Raw genomic sequence first — 22,063 nt, forward strand, 5'->3', positions numbered from 1 at the left:
TGAGTCTGAGGACAAATGAATGTTCTGGTTCCTCAAATTTTGAGGGAAACAAAGATTTTTGTGAAGAAGTAAAGCATTTTAGTAATAAGTGTAATTACTAATAGTTCATCAATAATCTGCTCACTTAAAGTTGCATAGACAGTGAGTTATTAAATTTTGACTAGACTACCTTTAATTCCATGCTTTTTTAGGAAAGCATTTTGGATTGCATTAAGCAAGACTGATGTTACTACAAGAATAACTTTGAATCCACGTAATTTTTTTTCTGGGTTATTTGCAAACTTGGAAACTCTCAGACATAAAAAATGACTTGCAGTGCACCTCAATTCCAAACTACTCCAGGAACAGGCAGTGAGAGAAGACCCTCAGCCTCAGGGTAAAGATGGCGTCTTCTCTCTATCGTTTGTCTCAGGCTGGTTAGCAGCATATCTTTTGCGTACCTTCTACTCAGTAATGTGACGAGCACTGAGACTACTGGTTGCATTTGTTCCTTTCTCTGCATAGTGCCATTAGCTTCTCACTTACATGCTGCTTTTCCCTCACTGTGCCCTCAGTCTTCTGTGTCATCGTTCTCACCATGAGACATGGGCATCATATTGCAGGAGGAAGGGTGAATAAGGCTCATCTCATTTCACTTCATTTTAAGCTTAATTTAAGCTCAATATTTTTAAATTAAAACTTTACTTTGTTTTAAATTTGCAGTTAAATTTTAATTTTCACATGTACACCAGATGGAAAAAAACAGTTGTAACTTCTAGCACTTAAACCTTAACTTTACATTTCTCTTCTTTCATGTAAGTCTCTGGCTTCATCAGTAAGCTGTTCATCTTGACAGATTTTTCAATGGTAAATACAGCCAAATGTAATATACTACCACAGCTTTAATGCTTAAGTAGTTTACATACTACATTAATATCTGCATGACTGATAATGAAACAAAATGTTTCAATCTAGCAAAAACATCATTGATATTAGTGTTTAGAAAATATTTTTAGTGTGACTGAGTATAGATTAAATGTATATACTGCATTGATTGGCAAGATTTCCACCAGTCTTTTAAACTATAATTTCTATGAGTTAAAATACCAAGTGATCTTCAGAGACTGTAACCATGAATTTGTTGAGATCAAGACATACCTGTAGTTCAGCTGCCTCTTCCAATACTTAGAAATTACAAACGAAAAGACAGTTCACTTCCTGTTTCTCTGATGCTCACAGGGGCCAGTTAACTGATCCAGTGTTGTGGATCCTTTCACAACCTGCTGAAGCCTAGGGACCCCTTCTCAGAATAATGTCTAAATGCATACTGTAAAATACATAGGTTTTAAAGAAAACCAATTGTATAGTTTTCAAAATACTTTTTAAAATTAAACTTATGACATAGCAATCCTGCTTCTTTGTTCATGCATTAAAAACAGGATTTCATGGCAGTTCATATAAGTTCCACAACTATCACATGATACAAAAATTTCTGATTTCTACTGAAGACAAATTCACAAGCTTCTAATACTATCACAGTGTAGAGCCTAATTTCATAATTGAAGGAAATGCTGGATTTTAGTTAAAAGTTAATGAAAATAAAATGTAATTTTTTCCATATCTTTACATTCACAAACCCCTTAAGAACCTTTGTTCTAAAGTGTATGTGTGTGGTTTATGTATGTGTGTATATGTGACGTACTATGTATATCCTATGTTAGGTCTTCCAGAAAGTAATAGATCTTAAACACATAATGGCAGCTTCTAGCAAAAGGACCTCTGTCTAGACTTGTATCTTTAGTACTATAACTATTTATTCAACAAATACTTGTCTAGCACTTGACACAACAAAAAGTCCATTTGAAGACTATTTTGGGTCAACTCATAGTCACACTTAAATACTTACCATAGCCACCATCCCTCTTTGAAGAACCTCAACAATAAATGCCTCCTAGAATTTATTAAAAGAAAAAATACTCCTTTTATTAAATGCTTTTCTTTTGGGCTGTAACACCTCAAAACTTAGAGTTAAATTAATTGCATTGCTGATTGCAGGAAAGAATTCAAAGTTATCTACACTTTTACAAACTGTTATGTTTTATTGTTATCTTTGCTAGGATCTGTTGATGATGGAACAAGTGAAAGACTTTGCTGCTAATGTGTATGAAGCTTTTAGTACTCCTCAACAACTGGAGAAATGATACTTTTTATCCTTCAAGAAAAACTACAGTAGGATTCATTTACTTTTAAAAATACACTGAATAAATCCAACTATATATAGGGTAATGATTTGTTATCAAAATGCCTAATAAAAATATATTCTTAATCAAACTCTTCATTTCCCAATGAAATAAGAGTTATTTGGCATTTTAATATTTTTTTAAGTCATCAACACATTAGCTAATTTTGCAGGCATATATGAGTATACACAGTGCAAATATCAAAATTGTTAATAATTTGTAACACCATGGATATTAGTTCCAAACTGACTAAAATCTAATATAGATACATTTTTTTAATATAAGATGTAGTATACTTTGACATTAACACTGAGGAAGAATCTGGGAAATAGGTGTGAAATTTGGAAAATAATGTTATTCAATCAAAGTTAACAGGACTATATAGTGTACAGGAGTGAATGAGACTTTTCTCCAGTTACTCTTCAAAGGAATAAATTATTTATTTTAAATTATCTGATGGAAGACTTCACTCATTATGGAAATAAATGAATTTAGCAGCCATGATCAGCAGGTTTTTTTGTTACTATTCTTTAAAAGTTATTGATTTAGAGGCTAAAATTGTGTTGATGCTACTCACAGCTATTGTTAACTGCATAGTTTCATTTGTATATAAATAATTTTAATAACTTAACTTTGTATTGATTTTGAGCACAGTGAATATCTTATTGCAATAAAATATTTTGGTAAAATATGGTTTTGTTGAGTGAATACTTTACAGCCATTAATTTATTTGTCCCATAGCATTTTTGCTATTATTTGGGGAGAGGATGCTAGTTAAAAGTTTTGTTCAGAAAAAAATAAATAGTATTTCCTTCTGAAAAGATAAAATTCACTATTTCTAGTAAATCTATAGTTCAATATTTATACAGGCAATCAGTGAGGAAACATGAATCATTATGTATTACCAGTATATTAGATATATTTTCTGTAATATTAAGAAGAAAGTAAAATCATTCTCTGTTCCTCCAACATAACATTTAACCAAGTAGTAGAAGGTAGAAAATGACTGTGAAGTCTCTTCTAAGGCCAGGTTAGGCCCGAAGCCAGGTGCTAGAGAGTCTGTGTCTATCTGGCATATTTTAAAAAGAAAAAAAAAAAAGATGTAGAGGTAGAGAGGAGGGCAAATGCTGCTTTTCAAAATTTGACAAAATAATTTTTTTAATAGGATTTCAGAAAAACTACATTTTGAAAAATTAGTGAATGTGTGAATAATAGGGCATGCATCTCTTCAAGCAATATTAACCCAGGATTTCATGCAAGGAAAATTTGAGACTGAACAGGTGTGGCCTTGTAAGGACAGAAATCTGATCAGCTGAAAATTATCAAGTAGAATCATCTGCATCTGTAGAGTTGTGCAGTTGAAGAGATGACAAGGTAAAAACCACATTTATTTGAAGCTAATTGGCCTTAGCCATTACAAATTTGTCTTCTAATAATACATAAGGAGCCCTTTTGTCTGGAACCCTTAGTTGTTTGGTGTCTTACCAATGCCCCAGGCAAGTTCACTATGGATTCAGTGAGACCAAAAAATGACAATGGAATGTTCTTGGGGTGAAAGGGTTTTTGCCCAACTTTATTTCCACGGTGGCAGGTCAATCACTAGACTCCTGTCCACTCAGAGCCAGTCTGCATGCAGCAAGCCGGTCTCTGCCTCTGGGCCTCTCTGCCCCGCAGCTGTCTCAGTCTCTGTCCTCAGCACTGCCACCACTCCAGCCTATGCTCTCCTGCAGCCATGAGGCCTTCCCACCATGTCACGTGGAGCTCTTTACATAGAATCAATAGCAACGTATTGCCTACATGTGTAGTGAGCTAGCTGACCAGGGCCACGTAAGAATCCTGGCCATAGGAACCTTCACTTTATCCACATTTGGTTAACCCAAAAAGTCATTTAAAGCAGGGTATCTTTTTTTTTTTAATGGCATATGTGTTCTTCGATATTTCAACATAAAATATAAATATGCTTTATTTGCCCATTATTTACTATAGGATCCAGGCCTTTTCTACCTGAATTTTCAGCATAGATTGGTTTTTAGGTGTTCTAATTGCCTTTATTCTACAAATCACATGCATTACATTACATAGTCATGAACCAGGGATACAGAATTATAGATTTTCACTATATTTCCCCCCAATCTTTTAGAACTGTTTTGCCCACAATTAACCTTAATCTTTTTAAGCAACACATTTTTATCTACCTTTCCAAAGTATTACACTTGATTTTCACAGAAACTTCAACTCTTCATGCTCATGCCATCAATCTATGTAGTCATGATACAAAGTTCAAATGGTAAAATCAGTGTTGTAACTTTGTTTCATAGAGCTTCCATAACAAATTACCACTAACTGGGTGGCTTAAAACAACAGAAATTTACTCTCTCACCTTTTTGGCCCTTAGAGGTCCAAAACCAAGGTGTTATTAGGGCCCTGCTCCCTCGGAAGGCTCTGGGGAAGCATCTCTCCAATTCTTCCTTGACTCTTCCAGCTTCTGGTGGCCCCAGGTGTTCCTTGGATTGTAATAGCCTAACTCCAAGGTCTGCCTCTGTCTTCACGTGGTCTTTTATTCTGTGTCTGTGGGTTTTTCCTCAGAATGAGCTCATTTAGGTCCCTCCCACATTCAGTATGATCGTAATACCTTAATTACATCTGCAAAGACACTAATTACACTATTTCCAAGTAAGATCACGTCCTGAGCTTCCAAGTGGCCATGAATTATTGGGGAATGCTATTCAACCCAGTACAGTAACACACTCAACTAACCCTTGATACACATACATTGCAGCAAGGAGAAATCAAAGTGAAGGGTATGCTAGAGAGAAGCCTACGAGCCTGCAGCTTAACCCTAGCATCAGTCAGCATGCTTTTCCAAGGAATGGAGAGCATCAGTTAATCTAGTGAGTTGGTTAAATGGAGAGTACTTGAAAGCTACTTTTTTTTCCTTCAAACTTGTACAAGTGTGTTTGTTGTTATGTATATATATAAAAATTAATCTGAGCATTTATTTGTTTGGAATTTAGGAAGACTTTTAGCTAACCAAGTCTTTTACTTAAAAATTTGAAGTGAACTAAAGGCAAAACATGTCTTGGTCATATTTGAGAGCCTGACCTTTTAAAATAACTGTTAGTTCAATACAGCATTCATAAGAATATGAGATAAAATCTTTAAAGTGATATTCATATTTAAAATGATGCCAGTGTCTAGCTATTCTCTAATAATCTAGTTTGGCTTGCCTTTGATATGTCTCTAGTCATTAAAGAAAAGTCAGAGTTACTAAATTCAAGTAAGGCAATTTCTTTTTTATACTGAAGTGCTTTATTGATGTATTTTTACTGAGAATGAAATACAATCCTGTATTATTAAAATTTTGCCACTTAATAGTAAATCTTTGAGATGACAATATTTAATAGGAGTTGGGTGTTTTTTCCATTTTATTTCTAACTTTCTTCACTTTTTCTAGGTGATACTTAATTTCTACTATTTCCTTTTTTGTAATGCATGCCTATTTCTTACCTCCATTCCTTTTTTATGTTGTAGTACCATATCTCCACTTTTTTATTCCATAGAGCATGCATGATTAGCATTTTTGAAGAAATTCAGATGGCCAACAGGCACATGAAAAGATGCTTCACATTGCTAATCATCAGAGAAATGCAGATTAAAACCACAATGAGATATCACCTCACACCAGTTAGGATGGCCAACATCCAAAAGACAAACAACAACAAATGTTGGCGAGGCTGTGGAGAAAGGGGAACCCTCCTACACTGCTGGTGGGAATGTAAATTAGTTCAACCATTATGGAAAGCAGTATGAAGGTTCCTCAAAAAACTCAAAATAGAAATATCATTTCACCCAGGAATTCCACTCCTAGGAATTTACCCTAAGAATGCAGGAGCCCAGTTTGAAAAAGACATATGCCCCCCTATGTTTATTGCAGCACTATTTACAATAGCCAAGAAATGAAAGCAACCTAAGTGTCCATCAGTAGATGAATGGATAAAGAAGAGTTGGTACATATACACAATGGAATATTATTCAGCCATAAGAAGAAAACAAATCCTACCATTTGCAACAACATGGATGGAGCTAGAGGGTATTATCCTCAGTGAAATAAGTCAAGTAAGGCAATTTTATACTTATTAGTAACTCTTGGGAAAAGGAAATTAATTTACTGGCTTAAAAATAGGAAATGAGAGATCTGATTTTTAATTATCATACTATGATTCTTGCCCTCCAGACAACAGATAATTCTAAGAACTTGCTGGAATATTTTTAAATCCTTGTTAGGGGACCCAATTGTAGTATATTTCACATGTGAGCAAGATAAGTCTCATACTTCTTCATCTGCCTGGTTATTAAGCATTTTATCAGCATCTCTGAATGCTGAGCTGTATTTTGTCATTTAGCTTCCTTATAGCTACTCGTTAACTAACCCCTATATCTAATTTGCTTAAATATTTCCATTTTTCCTCTTTATTTCAATTTGTAAAGATAAAGATGGAGGGGGTAGGAATTTAAGCAGTTGACAGATTTTAGTCTCAAAAATATTTTCAAAGAGATGACCCTACTTTTATGTTCAGATTTCTGTAACTTTATTTCAGTTTCTTTGGGATTTCTTCCCTTTTTTTTTTTTTGCATCTAGTGTTCGGGATCATGTAAATCTGTCCACTTGGGATCTCTAATAAAAGGTTAATTGGGGTTTAGAACTATTAAAGTAGTTATTCATGTAAATACTTCGGCATGGTTTAAAAAATTTAATGATTATGAGAACTTCAACACTGAGTAATTTTTTTTAAGTTTTTCAACTTCAACAACAGAGAATATAACCAATAATACTGTGTTTTTTTAGTATGGCAACATGGGGAACTGCACTTACCATGGCAAGCATCTAGAAATGTATATAATTACTGATTCAGTATGTTGTACATCTGAAACCAATATTGTATATCAACTTTATGCCAATACAAAAAGAAACTATTATAATAATTAAAATTTTTCAACTTTAGCATGATTTTAGGAAATAAATATGAAGTGTTTTATTTTACTCTGAAGCATCTTTTGGAAACAGAGATATCTGCATTTGACTGTGACAAAATGGAACCTGCAGCACTTAAAGATGCCAGATTGTTGAGTGGAGTGAGTTCTTCAGTGTTTCTTTAAATTTCCACAAAAATAATCATTGTTTTATCTTCATTATTTAGCTTCATTCTTAGGGAAGATCTAAATAGACTTCCTAACTTTCCACTAGGTTTTCAAATTTAATTTGCTTGAAGGTAAACTATAGGGAGCAAATTTGTTCATGTAAATTAGACCTCAAATTAGCCTACCTACAAAAAAAGGCCCACACCTTCAATCCCACACCTCTCCCACCCCCTCAAAAACCCCATGGAAAAATATATACTAGAATATTAATAGTGATGATCTGAACAGTGATTTTTACCTTTGAGAACTTCTGTATGTTTTAAAATATCTACAGTGAACATATCTCAGTTTTATTGTCAAGAGGGAAAAAAGGCAATTTTAAAAAATAAAAGGACAACCACTGTAGGCAATGAAAATATATATTAGGGCAAATTTATTATGTACCTACTACTTGTGTCAGTGTGCTAGGGCTGCCGTAACAAAATAGCACAGACTGAGTGGCTTAAACAACAGTAATTTATTTTCTCGCAGTTCTGAAAGCTGAGAGCCTAAGATGTGGGCAGCTTTGGTTTCGCCTGAGCCCTCTCCTCACCCTGCAGGTGGCCTGCCTTCTCCCGGTGTCCCTCTGTGTCATCCTCTCTGTGTTCACATCCGTGGTGTTTCTCCTAAGGACACCAGTCATGTGGGATTTGGGTCCCTCCCTTCATGACTTCATTTAACCTTAGTTACTGCTTGAAAGGCTCTCTCCCCAAATAAAGTCACATTGGTGATCAGGACTTTGGCAGGAAACACGATACAGTCCTTGACACCACCAATTCCAAGCTACTCCAAAACAAAAATTTCCACCTCTGAATCACACATGGAAATAAATTCAGTGTGAAGAGACTTAAATAGCAGAGTGTACCCCATGGGGAGTTAACACAGTTACATGGGTAATTTAGGAAAAAATTTAGGGTTAAGGGAAAAAGGGCTGAATTGTCTAAATAATTACTTGACTTTTCTTGGCCAATTTCATATTTGCTTTCTCCATGTGCTACAATTATAGAAACCTGATATTTTCTAGTCTTAGATACAACTGCACCATGAACTGTGCTGTAAATCAGATCACATTAGTTAGTGCTAGCACCCAGCCCCAGTCACAGGGCATCTGATGAGGGGTTAGATGTGGCAGTTCTACTGTAAGGCCATGTTGCTTCAAAGATGTCCAGTTAAGTGGCTGTCCATGTCCCAGTAGTTCAACCTGAAATTAAAAACATACACACAAATGTCTCCAAATGTATCTCTTTGGCTCACCCACTTTATTGGGAAGGAGTGTTTGATATGTCTTAAAAATCACCATAGACAGGAGATTCTTTTATTTCTTATTTAGTGGTTCACAGGATCTTTGAACCCTTGGTCCAGATGAGTGAATACATCTGTCCTGCTCCTGTATTATTACTCTCAAATAAAAGTGTGCAGGAGCTAAGGAAGAAAAATTATAACAGTTGAACAGTGTATCAGGGTAGGGAAAATGGCTCTGGAGTCAATCTGCCCAACATAAGACCTGCCCAGATCTTACATAGAATGTTTAGAGAAAGGCTACCCTCCTTTGTCCAGTCACCCTTCCTCCCCAGATTTTCCAAAATCCCCACTAATCAACAATACATATCTGTGATTAACTATTATTATAATTGTTCTATATCCTTAGTCTTATACTAAGTGAATGTAAATAGGTAATTTTCTATGTATGTACGGTTATGTTGAACCAGAAAACTTTGTCATGTAGAGCAACACAAAACAAAACCCATGGACTTTTGAATAGCAGTAGTATTGGGGGCCAGAGAGAACATAGATAAAACAAAACAATAAAGTCATACCCAGGCCACTAAGCTGTAACTAAACATCAGATTCAAACTCTGTCTTCTGCCTGATCAACCACAAGTATTAGAAATGAAATACAGATTAATGATGCAAGGAGAAGCTTATGGACAATTTACCATCAAGGAAATTGTCAATTTCTTAAAAATAAGCTATAAATTACATCAAAATGAGCCCAATGTCAGACCTGATGATTACAACCATTAAATTAACCTTTCACTTTCTCCAATTTTTTTTATGGACTTAAAATAGTAGGGCCAAGTCATCTTACTTCTATTCAGTGCTCTGAGGTGAAATGTTAGGGGAAGAATTTGAATTCCAGTTTTACGGAAAGAATCATTTTGGATATGTGCAGTGAACTTTGAACAGCATAGTGTGACTATGAAGAAAGATGTCTATTTCACATTCATATGCTCGGAGATAGCAGATATGGGTGAAAGGAAAAATTTTCAAAGAGTTTGGCCAAACATTGCCATTGATGAAGCTCATTTTAAAGCTATAGGTATCTCTACTTTGGCAAGTTCACGTTACACCACCTTATTTTTACAAAAGATCTACATTAATCCTGGTTTTTGCTAATGGAAAGAAATCTGAAGAGGACTTTCACTTTCATGAAAATAGTGTTCAGCGCTTGCTCTGCAGTGAGCTCTTACAGAGGCACCACCAAGCGAGCGCCTTCCCCAGAAACTACACCCTGCACCCCAGCATCAAACCCCTCCCACCCCCCCGCAGTGAATTATGTCTTTGAGTGTCTGTGCTTTATCTCAATGTATTCTGTGCATCGTTAGCAAGATGTGTCCCAAGGTATCAAACAAGCCTAAGAGAGGTTATTTTTGGAGTCCAGGAAGGCTCAAGATTTTTGTTCCATCTTAATTAATGGTAATTGCTTCTTTGCTTTAGAACATTTGACTAATGAAGGTTTCATAGGAATGCTCTACTTTCAGATAACAGATACAGAAGGAAACCTGTATGAAGGAACACATATAAGGCTCTTCTTGAAGTTAAAAGTTATATTATGCTTTCATTAGGATATTCTAGTTAACAATAGTAAAGGAACAATAAGGATAAAAGTCCCTCTTACCTCTGTTGCCCCCATGGTAGCTGTGGGTTGGCCAAGAAACAGCTGTCCTGATACGGGCCATTTGAGAAACGTTGCATACACCAATTTTTTTTGAGGTTTGGATGTATACCTGGTTAAAAAGGGGAAAAAGCATAGTAGTATTTCTCATTATTTATGGATTAGGTCTGGAAATATTTTAGAGATACTTTGATTTAGTAAATATTTACCAATGTCTTCATTAGTAGAGGGAAGGAGAAATAGCCCTGTGGTAGCATAAGAAGCACCCAAAAGGGTTCTGATCCCAATACCAGTGTATGTGTGCAGGTGGTGGGGGTTCCCCAAATACCCAGCTGGTGTCCAATTCTCCAGACACCAGCTGGTGTCTCACAATTCAACTCAATTTTGACACTATCTACCAGAGATAGTGTTAGATTCCACAGGGTAAGGGCTCAGTCTTACAAGACTGCTGCCCCACCAACAACAGTCACCAAATCCCAAGTTCCAGGTCATCACTCAGTCTTCTGACCTATGGGATATAGATCACAGGTTCCAATGACCCCCTCCTTGGGTTCAATGAATTTGCTAGACAGAAACATTTTACTTACTGGATTACTAGTTTATTAGAACAAGATGTAATTCAGGAACAACCAAATGGAAGAAATGCATAGGGCAAGGTATGGGGCAGGGGTGCAGAGCTTCCACGCCCTATCCAGGTGTCCACTGCCCCATCAAACTGGAAGCTCTCTGAACCCTGTCCTTTTGAGTTTTACTGGAGGCTTCATTATATATGTGATTAGATCATTGGCCAGTCACGACAGATTCAGTCTCCAGCCCCTGTCCTTTCCTGGAGGTCAGGGAGGGACTAAAAGTTCTACCCTCTAATCATGTGGTTGAGTCTCCTGGCAACCAATCCCCATCCTTTGGTGGGGTCCAAAAGTCACCTCATTAACATAAAGGACCCCTATATAGCTCTGATTGATTAGGAAAGTCCAGAGTTTTAGGAGCTCTGTGCCAGAAATGGGTATGAAGACCAAACATATATTTATTATAAATCACAATATCCCAGCACCTCCCTTCCCCATTGCCCCAGTGCTAGGAAGTTCTTGGAACAAAGATTTTTCTAGTATTACTCTTCATCAGACTTTACTTGTGGAACTGGAAATAGGAAGGGGAGTGTGAGTGAAGCATGTAAGATGCAAGAGTTAGAGGGCTTTCCACCTGCTGACTCAAATTTTCATATTACTTCAACAAATACGTGTCAGTGCTGGGCCAAGTACTGAGCTACGGGTTAGAGATACAATAGTACACAAAACACACTTAGTCTTGTTCTTACAGAGTTTAGATTAGAGTGAGGAAGACATAAAACAATCACACAAATGATATAAAAGCCTGAGTTTTGATAAGCACTATGAAAGAAAAGGAAACTGAAAGATTATAACAAAGGGATCTCTTTTAGATTAGACCATGGACAAGAAGCCCCTTCAAGAAAATGACAATTAAGCTGAGACTTAAAAATGAATGAGAGAGAAAAGCAAAAAGTAAGAAGAGTGAGCTCTAGGCAAAACAGAATCCACTCTTTTCACTCAATTATTCAACATTTATTGAAATCTTAAAGTGCTAAACACTGTTTAGCACCGGAGACATAGCACTGAACACAGCCTCTGTCTTCACAGAGCTTACATGGTAGTGGGAAAAACTAGAATGAGCAAATAAATATATGTCAGGTGATGATGAAGAGCCATGGAGAAAACTGAAGCCAGGTAAGAAGGACAGAGCAAGGTAGGATGAAAAGGAAGGATCTGGGTGTCATTTTAAATAGAATAGTCAGGAAGACCTTGAGGAAGCGGCTCTGAGAGACCTGAAGAATGTGGGGGAGAGCCCTGTGGGTGTCTGGAGGAAGAGAGAAGGCAAGCACAGCAGTTCCAGGGTAGGAGGTTGCTTGGCCTGTGCATAGAGAAGGGGCAGAGTGGCCGGAGAACCGAGGGGCACTGTGGCAGCTGGCAAGCCCAGGGTGGCAGCAAAGACTCAGGTTCTACAGGACCTGGAAGCCTCGGTAAGACCTGGCTTTCTCTCTAAGATGGGAAGCCCTTGAGGAATTTGAGTATGGGAGTGATATAACTGACTGACTTTTTAGAAGGTCTTGTAGCAGATAGCTAAAGGGGCAAGAATGCAAACAGTTAAGTCAAGAAGCTTATAATCCAGGGAGAGACAATGGAGACTAACAGGGTAAGGGCTGCCAGAGAAAGGATGGGAAGGAGTCAGATTCTAGATAGATCTCAAAGAATAAGACGATGATACCTGCTGACAGATTGGCTCTGAGATATAAAAGAAAGGGGACTTAAGGACTTGAAGATTTGGGGCCCGACAACCACCTAAAAGGATAAAGCTGCTATTAAGTAAGATGGCGAAGTCTGTGGGTGGAGCCAGTTTAGAGCAAAATACAAAAATTAGGACCTCATATTCGGACATAACACTTTTAACATGCTTAAACTTTCAAAAGGAGACACTGACAAGGAAACTGAATATATGAGTCTGGAGTTCAAGAAAAGAGGTCTGCACTGTAGATAGAGGTCATCATAGGGCATTTGAAGCTACAAAAATGGATGAGCTCACGTGGGGAATTAAGAAGAGAAGTCCAAGGACTAAGCTCAGGGCACTTCCAGGTCTAGTGGTTGGGAACTTGAAGTGGAACCAGCAAAGGATACTCAGAGGAGGAACCAGAAGACAAGGAGAGAGAGCAACCAACTGAGGCAAATGCTGCCGTAAGCTCAGCAATCAGGCGCTGGGGACTGACCTGGATGTGGCTGGGAGCGGTTCCTGTGGACCTGGAGAGCAGCAACTTTACAGAGCATGGGGGTGACAGCTGACCAGAGTAGGCTCAAGAGAGCAAGTGGAGCAAGAAGCTGGAGATAAAAAGGGAAAACCATTGTCTCAACATGTTTTACTATAAAGGAAAAAAATGGGCAGGTGGCTGGAATCTAAGGTCAAAAGTACTTTTTTAGGGTGAAAGAAATAAGATTTGTATGCTGATTGGAAAGTATCTAATAAAGAGGGAAAATTGAAGATCCGGAATAAAAGGGGAGAACTGCTAGATCTTGAGTGGATCATTTGGGATAGGATTCAGACAAGGGTTAGCCTTAAAGCCAAAAGACATTATTTGATACTGTGTGTGTGTGAGAGAGTTTCTAGTCACATTTAGCTGCCCAGGGGAGGCATGGAATAAGTTGAGCTGAACTTAAAGCTGAGGTTTTAAAAATAGTCAAGTGATATGTCAGACAGAGAGAGGGTGTAGGCAAAGGAGAGATGGGCCACAGCATCTGACCTGGATAAGAAAGAAAACAAGACATTGTGAGGGCTGAGGGGCAGAGGTGAGTGGTAGGATCAAAGATGTTGTGATCGGTGGACTACAGACCCTTCTGGAAGCCGAAGGGCCATGGGGGGTGAGCTGAAACGCAAGAGGCGGTAGCTAGAGAGCAGAATGCTTCAAAGTGAAATCAGGAGAGGTGCAGTTACCGGTAACCCCGGATCTCAGGTCTGACCAGACGAGGGGATAGCAAAGGTGAGTGGATAAGAGCCCTTACAAGAGAGAGGTACAGAAACCAAGGGGCCAGCAAACATGTGTACAGATTTAAAATCACTAAGAATTAAGTTCAGAGTAGTTCTTGGGACACTGACAGTGAGCCAGGGCTAAAATCTCAAAGGATTTTAAGGATGGACCTGGGATCCTATAGATGCCCACAAAGCGGTGACGCACATGTAAGGAACCTGAGGTAGGGAAGAGCTCCTACACTGAGAAGGGGTGAGCAGGGCTGCATGGGGTTGGTGCAGCTGGTGGGGGCCAGATGCGGGGCTTTAAAGTCCCTGTTAAATATTCTGGCTTTTATCGTTGTTCATAGAGATGAAATCTAGTGGACTAACAGTTAATGATTGTGAAGTCCCAGATCAGACAACCTCGCAACCAAATACAAGCACAGAAGCAAATTCCAAACTCAGATCTAAACTAGTCTCTGCGAAATGAAGGACTGGTACTGAGTTCTCGCTGTGGCTTCTCCCAGACCCAGCATGCTCAACTCCTATAAGAGTCACTTCTGTCTAGATTGCTTTACTTTCTTCAATGTCTTGGCAATTTAAGTCATAAGTCAAGTAAGACTAATTTAGTCTAATCTTTTGATTTATACTTGATCAGGCTGAACTGACTTTGGTGGCAACACAAGGTGAATTTTTAGTTTCATTAATACTATCATTTATAAATGTTAAGAAACCATCATATCAGCACAGTCTGATTCAGATACTCACTGGCACATGGAACCTTCCAAAGTTCAGACAGAAGTCTGAGGCAAGGCTTTTAAAGAAGACACCAGTTAAAAGAAAAATTAGCAAGTTAAGATACTTAGTTTGAAGGAAACTTCAGGTTTAGATTTATTAGAATAATATGAACAACTTACAAGTTTTTCACTGAAAACAATACTATTATTTAGGATGATTTTTAATATTTTTTTCTGCCTTTAGGCACCTCTTGCTTGCTAACTTGATATGACATATCTGCAAAAGTTAGCATTTACTTAAGCAACTGAACGGAAGTGTCTTTTGGATTAACCATTCAGTATTTTTAGTTCTAAATGGCTTGCAATTTTCATAAGAGCTATTTTTCACTGAATTTTGCCCACCATACCTAGAGATGCCTTAAGCTCAATTTTATAAACAATGAGTGTTCAAAAACATGCTGATTACTTGCAGAGTAAAGTTTGGAGAGAGCTCTGTATAGATAGGTTTTCATCCAATTTCCTTTTTTACCCTTTCTCTTTGTATCTCTGAGAAATTTTAAATGCCTTCCTCCATCAAACAGGACTTGGTAATGAGAATAACTTACCACACATCTGGGTTGACAGTGTCATTCTGTGATCTCCAAGGGTGGGTTTCATAAATAGCTTCTCCATTGACTTTTAGCCAGGTCCCCATTTGCCTTAATCGCTCCTCAAAAATTGGAGAAATGATGCCATCTTGTGTGGGCCCAATATTCATCAAAAGATTTCCTCCACATGAAACTGTTTGTACTAGTTGCTAAAAAATTATGAATATTGTTCTTAGATAAGACAATTCCACATGCATATGTTACTATGTTGTATTTATGTACTTACACATGCATATGCAGTCACCAGAAGAACACAGAAGAGAGAATAATGTCCTATGTTTGTAAGCCACTGAGCTATAGAAATTATAAAAAATAATTCTCACCTACACTATTAAGACTATAATCATAATAGTCACCATTTTACTGTACCTTCACCAATTCTTCAATTGTAAGATAGTCAGAGATCCCAGCATTCCTCCTATAGCCCCAGGAGAACTTGTCTATTGTCATGCAGTTTTCCCATTTATGTGGCAAAAGATGTCCTGGGTTGTAACGATCACTGCAGGTATAATAGCCACCATGCTTGCAGATGCTGCCGGCTCCCCAACGGTCATTGGTGACGACTGTGTCCCGAACTGGGCTGAAATACAATATTTTTCAACAAAGTAAAAAATATTTACACAAAAGCAAATGTCATTGAAAAGAGGTCTAACTGAAATCCACTCCTGAAAAATAACCATAGATAATATAATGCAAAGCACATAGTTTTGAAATCAAACAGACCAGGATTGGTTGCAATCCTGGCTGTCACTTTCTGAGTCCTACAGTAAGCAACCTAACTTCTCTGAATAACCAACTTCTTCATCTCTTTTGTTAGAACAAAAATAATTCATGTAAGACACCTAGCCCAGTGTCCATTACTGGACTATTACTGGAAGCTCCCCTGCCACTTATTGTGAATGATAGCCAAAACTGAATTTATGCTCATGACAATCTTCTCATCTATGATTGAGTAATCCCATACATATACTCCAGACTCTCTTACAATTGTGCCTAATATTGAAAAATCTCAGGAAAGTCACCTGTTGCCTTATGGAATTCGCTGTGGCATGAAATATCCCATTATTTCTCATAGCAGGTGGAGCCTCCTGTACCTCTCCACTTACGAGGAGACAATTTTGGTTCACAAATGAAAGTGGATGGCTCCCAGGCTTTCCCCTTGGAAGGAATACCAAGAGAAACTGCTGTTTTAAGAATCAAGAGAGCTCCACAATATTTGTATATGCACCCTTTGTAGGCATAGAGAACACAAACAGAACCATGCCTGACTTTACAGCAATACCAAAAACATTCTAGTTTTACATATACATATTTGTTCCATACGGTTTAAGCCTAATGGAAGAGCTCAGTCAGAAACCCCCTAATGGAGCAGCCTGGAACATGCTAGAAAGCAGTAGGAAAAGAACAGGACAAGGTGAAAATGCTGATAAAGAAGGAAAAGAAGAGACAAAGATGGCATTGACCTGGCAAAGCACATAATCAGAAACAGTGATGAATCAATAGGGTTGTCTGAGATTAGAAGTTGAAAATGGGGACCCCCAAAATGAATGTCTGCAAAGTTCTAATGATTCTGTGATTTTTACTCTTTCAAAATCAGACTATTGAGTTGTATTGGACACCTGATTTGTAACTCTTGATTATTTTGAATAAATGCTGACATATCTAATAACCATTACTTATAATGATTTCCTCTCCCATTCCACAAATGAGCCTGAAAGAAAATATTTCACAAAGCAAAGGAATGAAAATGTTATGCATGTATTATGCATGTATAGGTAACTACAGCAATACAATAGCATACACACCTCTCATTGTACAGCCAGGCTAAGAAGCCTGTGCTGTTCCAGTAGGAATCTGGTGCTCCACCGTCACCATCTGCCCACAGGACTTCAGGCTGATACTTGTTCACTAAGTCATAGAGCTCAGGCAGCATCTTAAAATCTGGAAATTGTCGCTTATGAAATGAACTGAATTCATCATCAAGGAAGAGTGGATGAAACCATTCAAAAAGGGAATAATACAGTCCAAAACGTAGGTCAGTCCTATTCCTAATGGCTAACTCAAGTTCCTTGACGATGTCCCTGTTTGGCCCCTCATCTACAGCATTCCAGTTCCATGAATACTTTGAGCCATATAAGGTGAAACCTGAAACATGAAATATCTTTGTAAGCATATCAATTTTGTTTTAGTAAATTTCCACCTATACTATTGCCAAAACAAATTGGACAGTCCATGTGATATACAAATGCTTCTACAAACAACTTTCATAGCAATTTTTTCTCATAGCATATAATCTGCTTGAATACAAGAAATAAATGAGAATTCAAATAAGGTGGAACCAAGTTTCTTTTCTTTTTAAGGTAACTCTCAGGGTACCCATAAGGTCTGTCTGATCTGTTTGTATTTTCCCTCTTAGAATACAAGCTCCTTCAGGGATAGTACCATGTCTGCAGCACAACCTGCTCTATCCCCAGCCAGCTGCCAACACAGACACGAGCACAAAACCAACCACTATCACTAGCAGGTCCCAAGATGACAACATGTTCCATATCCACCATGCTGCACAAAGAGCACTACTAATAATAAACACTCCTGAAATGCACTCCTGCAAGATTCTGACTTGCCTCCTGAGCCAAAGTATATTCCCTGGTTTTAGGATTATTTATTATAGTGTGATTCTTACAACACTGGCAGTCCACGTACAGGACTCAATCTCCTTTAGCCTCATTTATTCAGTCAACCAGGGGTGGAAAAAGACACTATCCCCCAACAGTTCTGTACTCAAAACGTACCCACCATTTGTAACCTCATCCTACTCCAAAGTCAGAAGCTTAGATGTTGCTCTTTGAATTACCGAAAAGTGAATTACCTACCAACTAAATGGGTAAGAAAAATAACGTCTGCCATTAAACCAACACTCTAAAATAATTCCTATTTTAAAAGGAATTTGCACTTAGATTGCTGGTTATTCTATATAAAAAAACATTAGAAGCAATATAAACTGAAATACTAAGAAACAATATAAAAACCTCAAAATTTTTAGTTAGTGCCTAGGAACATAAGTACATTGTTACTATCCCACTAAAATCTACATGGATCTTGGAGAATAGATATACATAAGGTGCTGTTGGTGAAAAACATTAACTCTTATAAATTAGGACAAGTCTAAGATAAATACGCTCTTTAGATTAATTTTTAAGAAGCTTCAAAACAGCTCATATTTGCTCCAAAGATATTTGTGGTAAGCTTCAAAGCAGTGTCAATATTTAAGGTCTTACTCAAAATGTTTCAAGTCGACAGGCCCAAATGCTAGGCAGTGCTAAAACCACACAGGTTTTCAGTTCAGTGTGACCACCGTAATAAGCTCCCAGAGCGGTTTTCCCACATCACAGAGCTCACAGGAATCTTTTCCCTAAGAAATGAAAACCTGGGTCCTAGAAAGTTTATAAATATCGGCTACATTATCTGTCCTCACAGTATAATGAAGAGTTGTTTTATTGTTTTATATAAGCCCATTTATGTAATACTTCATGCCGTACAGCTTAGAGAGTTCCTAGACATCAGGAAATCAACATGTTCACAAGCAAATACACTTTATAAATACCCATCTCAGCAGGAAAAACATCTATAGGAGAAAATCATTAAGTCAACAAAATGTGGCCCAAAGGAAAAATATTCTAAGATAATCCCAGATTTTTAATTTTGCTTCTTCCCTCCTACCTGCTCCCTCTCTCAACCCTGAAGAAAGCGATGAGGCAAAATTTCTTACACCAAGGAAAAAATGGTCATGCAAAGCAAATTGTCAAATGAAGGAACATGCAATTAGGACAACTGCAGTTTGCTGATGCTCCCTTGATCTTATGAATGCTGAAACGCTAATGGATGGAAACTATCCTATTCATGTAGGATCACCGTGATGGTTAATTTTATGTGTCAATTTGACTGGGACATGGGTTGCCCAGATATTTGGTTAAACATTTTTTTGGGTATGTCCCTGATGGTGTTTCTGCATATTAACATTTGAATAGAGAGACTAAATAAAGCTGATGACCTTCCCCAGTGTGGGTGGACATCACCCAGTCCCTTGAAGGCCTGAGTAGAATAAAAGGCTAAGAAAGAGAAATTCTTTCTCTCTGTCTGTCTCTGAGCAAAGACATAGTCTTCTTCTGCCTTTCAACTCAGACTTGGACTAGAACCTCCACCATCCACACTCCTGGTTCGCAGGCCTTCGGGCTCAGACTGGAACTACACCTCCAGCTCTACTGGGTCTGGACTTCTCAGCCTCCATAAATAGTGTAAGGTATATAACATAATATATATATTGTAGTACCTATTGGTTCTGTTTCTCTGAAGAATCCTGACCAATAAAACCAGTGTGTTTCCTTTTAGATATTCTTCCACCATATCTGGTATTTCTGGGCACCATTAGAGTTCCATGATCCTTTTCCTTCCAGCTGATCTGTGTCACTTTCATTACTAGTAAATTGCTCACCATTTGGCCACCTAAGAGTTGGCCCAAACCACAGCCTTGTGTGCCAATACTGACGCAAGACTACAGCGGTATGCTCCCCCGTGGTGCCCTCCTGGAATGCACTGCAGTAGAACAAAAGGAAAGGAAGAAGGCAATTCCAGGTATAAACACTAGCTTGCAACCCCCATCCCACTTCAAACAGCTTTAATCTGATCTTGGATTATTGTTAAATATACATGTAACAAAATGTGGTCATTTTTCATTTCCTCTGTTATGTGGAAGGAATGACCTTTCTACATACCTAATGCCTCTCAAGTGGATGGAACATGTGATCCCTTAAATTATAAGCAAACATCAGTAGCTGCTTATGGTTGTTCCTAAGAAAAAAACTCTCATTTTCTGTGGATGATCTTGCTTTACTTTCTTCTTCCAAAAGAACTACTTAACTTTGCCTGGCTGAGACCCCCAGCCAGCGTGCCCGCTGGGCGGGTGAGTCTGTGGACGACCTCGCAGAAACTGCCCACTGCCCGGGACGGCCACTGGACTGTGAACCCTGGTGCCAAGTCACCCCGTCCTTACTGGTTATTCAGCCCCTCGCAGGAGGGGCACCGAACACATAACCACTGTCAGTGTCTGCAAAGGTTGCAATTATTTACCTTCATGATGCTTGGAAGTTAAGACGATATATTTGGCACCAGAAGCCTGAAAAATATCTGCCCACTGGTTAGCATCGAAAAACTTTGCTTTAAATAGTGGTCCAAAATCTTCATATTTGAAATCAGGAGGGTAATTCTCTTTAATAAAATCCACAAACTTCGTTATCTTTTCCTTTTGCCAATACCACCTAAAGGGAGGAGCAGAACACATAACCTACATACACATAAAACATTTTAAATAATTGCCCCAGCTCCCTTTTCTAATTCCCCCTTATTATTATATTATAATATACATATTATATCTTAATGCAATTATTTCTTAATATGCAAATTATTACATTATTTATTTAATATACTATGATGCTATTATTATATTATTAAATATTGCCCAGATTCTCTTTCTCACTTCCCTGTTAGTTTGAATTTGCCTTAAAGAAAGCTTATGTAAACTTTCCTCCTTCTTCATCTATCCATCTGTGGGATCCACTTGGCTCATAAACTGGAACATTCTAGACAACCCAGCCACCCATGTGTTCCTAATTCTTCGCTTTTAAAAATGCAACATGTACTGTGTATCTTTACATAGTTGGTCCTTCGTAACGTAAGTGAGGAAGTCTTCAAAACGATGACTATGTGCCTGAAACATATAACATGTTATCTATTATATTCACTAGCAGAAAACAAGTGCAGCAGTAGACAACAGTTAAAATTAAGAAGATGCTATCATTTTAATATACTGATGGAACCTTCAAGCATTATTTGTTATATGCATTCATTCTGAGTAATGGGGCCTAAATGCACAAGCAAAGCTTCAGGAGAAATATACCTTATCTAAAATATAATTATACATTTTAGGTAAACACAGCAGTAATGATCCTCATGAAATGCAAGCCCTATCTCTGACCCATCTTCTGCTTGTTCCACCACCACTCCTTTCATAAATGTACTTCTACAGGATAAGCAAACCCATGGTTAGCACTACATCCCCAAAGATGATCAGAAGGTTTTTCCTGCTCTGCTCACAACACTTCACTGAAGGACATAATTTGTCACAGACACTACTGTTTGCCAGTCCAAAGTTTTAAGAGATTACAAGCACCTTTGTACATAGACCTCAAGGTAAAACTAAGGAGCAATTTTGGGGGCAGCACTGCATAAATATTAATAATTAGGGTGTTTTGTGTTGGTTTGTTTTAGGGTAACCTAAAACTTATTTTACAAATCTCTAGAGCAATACATGGTAACTAAAGGGCCCATGCACGCCCGAATGAACACAAGTTTCCCAAACCCTTGAATTTTTGTTCCGGCCATACTTCCTGGCAGAACGGCTGAACGCAGGCAGGCAGCGGGCGCGCAGGCTCCGATTTGACTCACGCGGTAAACCCCGGAAATGCTAACGCGGCTGCAACCGCGAGCGGCGGCCGGGGACACGCGCGGCCTCGCGGGCACGGGCAGGGGCGCGCTCACCAGAACCACTCGCTCCCGAAGCTGGGTACGGAGTACACGCCCCAGTGGATGAAGATGCCGAACTTGGCCTGGTCGAACCACGCGGGCAGCTCGCGGGCGTCCAGCGACTCCCAGGTGGGGTCGAAGCGCGCGGCGGCGCCCGCGGGCCGGGCCGCGAGCAGCAGGAGCAGCAGCGGGAGCCCGGGCAGCGCCGCGGCGCGCATGGCTCCGCCGTCCGGTCCTCCCGTCCGCGTCCTTCCGCGTCTGGGCTGAGGGCGCTCGGCCGCTGTCACCTGACCCACT

General features: G+C 38.6%; 2 protein-coding genes across 4 annotated transcripts in view; one reads left to right on the forward strand and one right to left on the reverse strand.

Annotated features, from left to right (window-relative positions):
- The window catches only part of PEX3 (peroxisomal biogenesis factor 3), a 38,194-nt gene extending 35,284 nt beyond the window's left edge, over positions 1-2,910 (forward strand). For both annotated transcript variants that reach the window (XM_037022015.2, XM_037022014.2), the window contains one exon: positions 2,097-2,910. In XM_037022015.2, coding sequence (XP_036877910.1) covers positions 2,097-2,180 — 84 coding nt within the window. In that variant the 3' untranslated portion in view covers positions 2,181-2,910. The remainder of the gene's footprint in view (positions 1-2,096) is intronic.
- A 4,946-nt stretch (positions 2,911-7,856) lies between these two features.
- On the reverse strand, positions 7,857-22,063 carry FUCA2 (alpha-L-fucosidase 2). Of its 2 annotated transcripts, none has more exons than XM_037022086.2 (7): positions 21,782-22,061; positions 20,315-20,502; positions 16,993-17,332; positions 15,557-15,767; positions 15,146-15,336; positions 10,297-10,405; positions 7,857-8,598 (listed from the first exon to the last, which is right to left on the reverse strand). In XM_037022086.2, exons 1-7 carry the CDS (start codon positions 21,982-21,984, stop codon positions 8,458-8,460), a joined length of 1,383 nt encoding a protein of 460 aa, XP_036877981.2. In that variant the 5' UTR covers positions 21,985-22,061; the 3' UTR covers positions 7,857-8,457. The 2 variants fall into 2 exon arrangements, 1 of the variants encoding a protein (XP_036877981.2); XR_005062302.2 differs by lacking the exon at positions 7,857-8,598 and adding an exon at positions 13,070-13,178 and having other exon boundaries at positions 21,782-22,063.

Source organism: Manis javanica, chromosome 13 (assembly GCF_040802235.1).
Source record: "Manis javanica isolate MJ-LG chromosome 13, MJ_LKY, whole genome shotgun sequence".
NCBI lineage: Eukaryota > Metazoa > Chordata > Mammalia > Pholidota > Manidae > Manis > Manis javanica.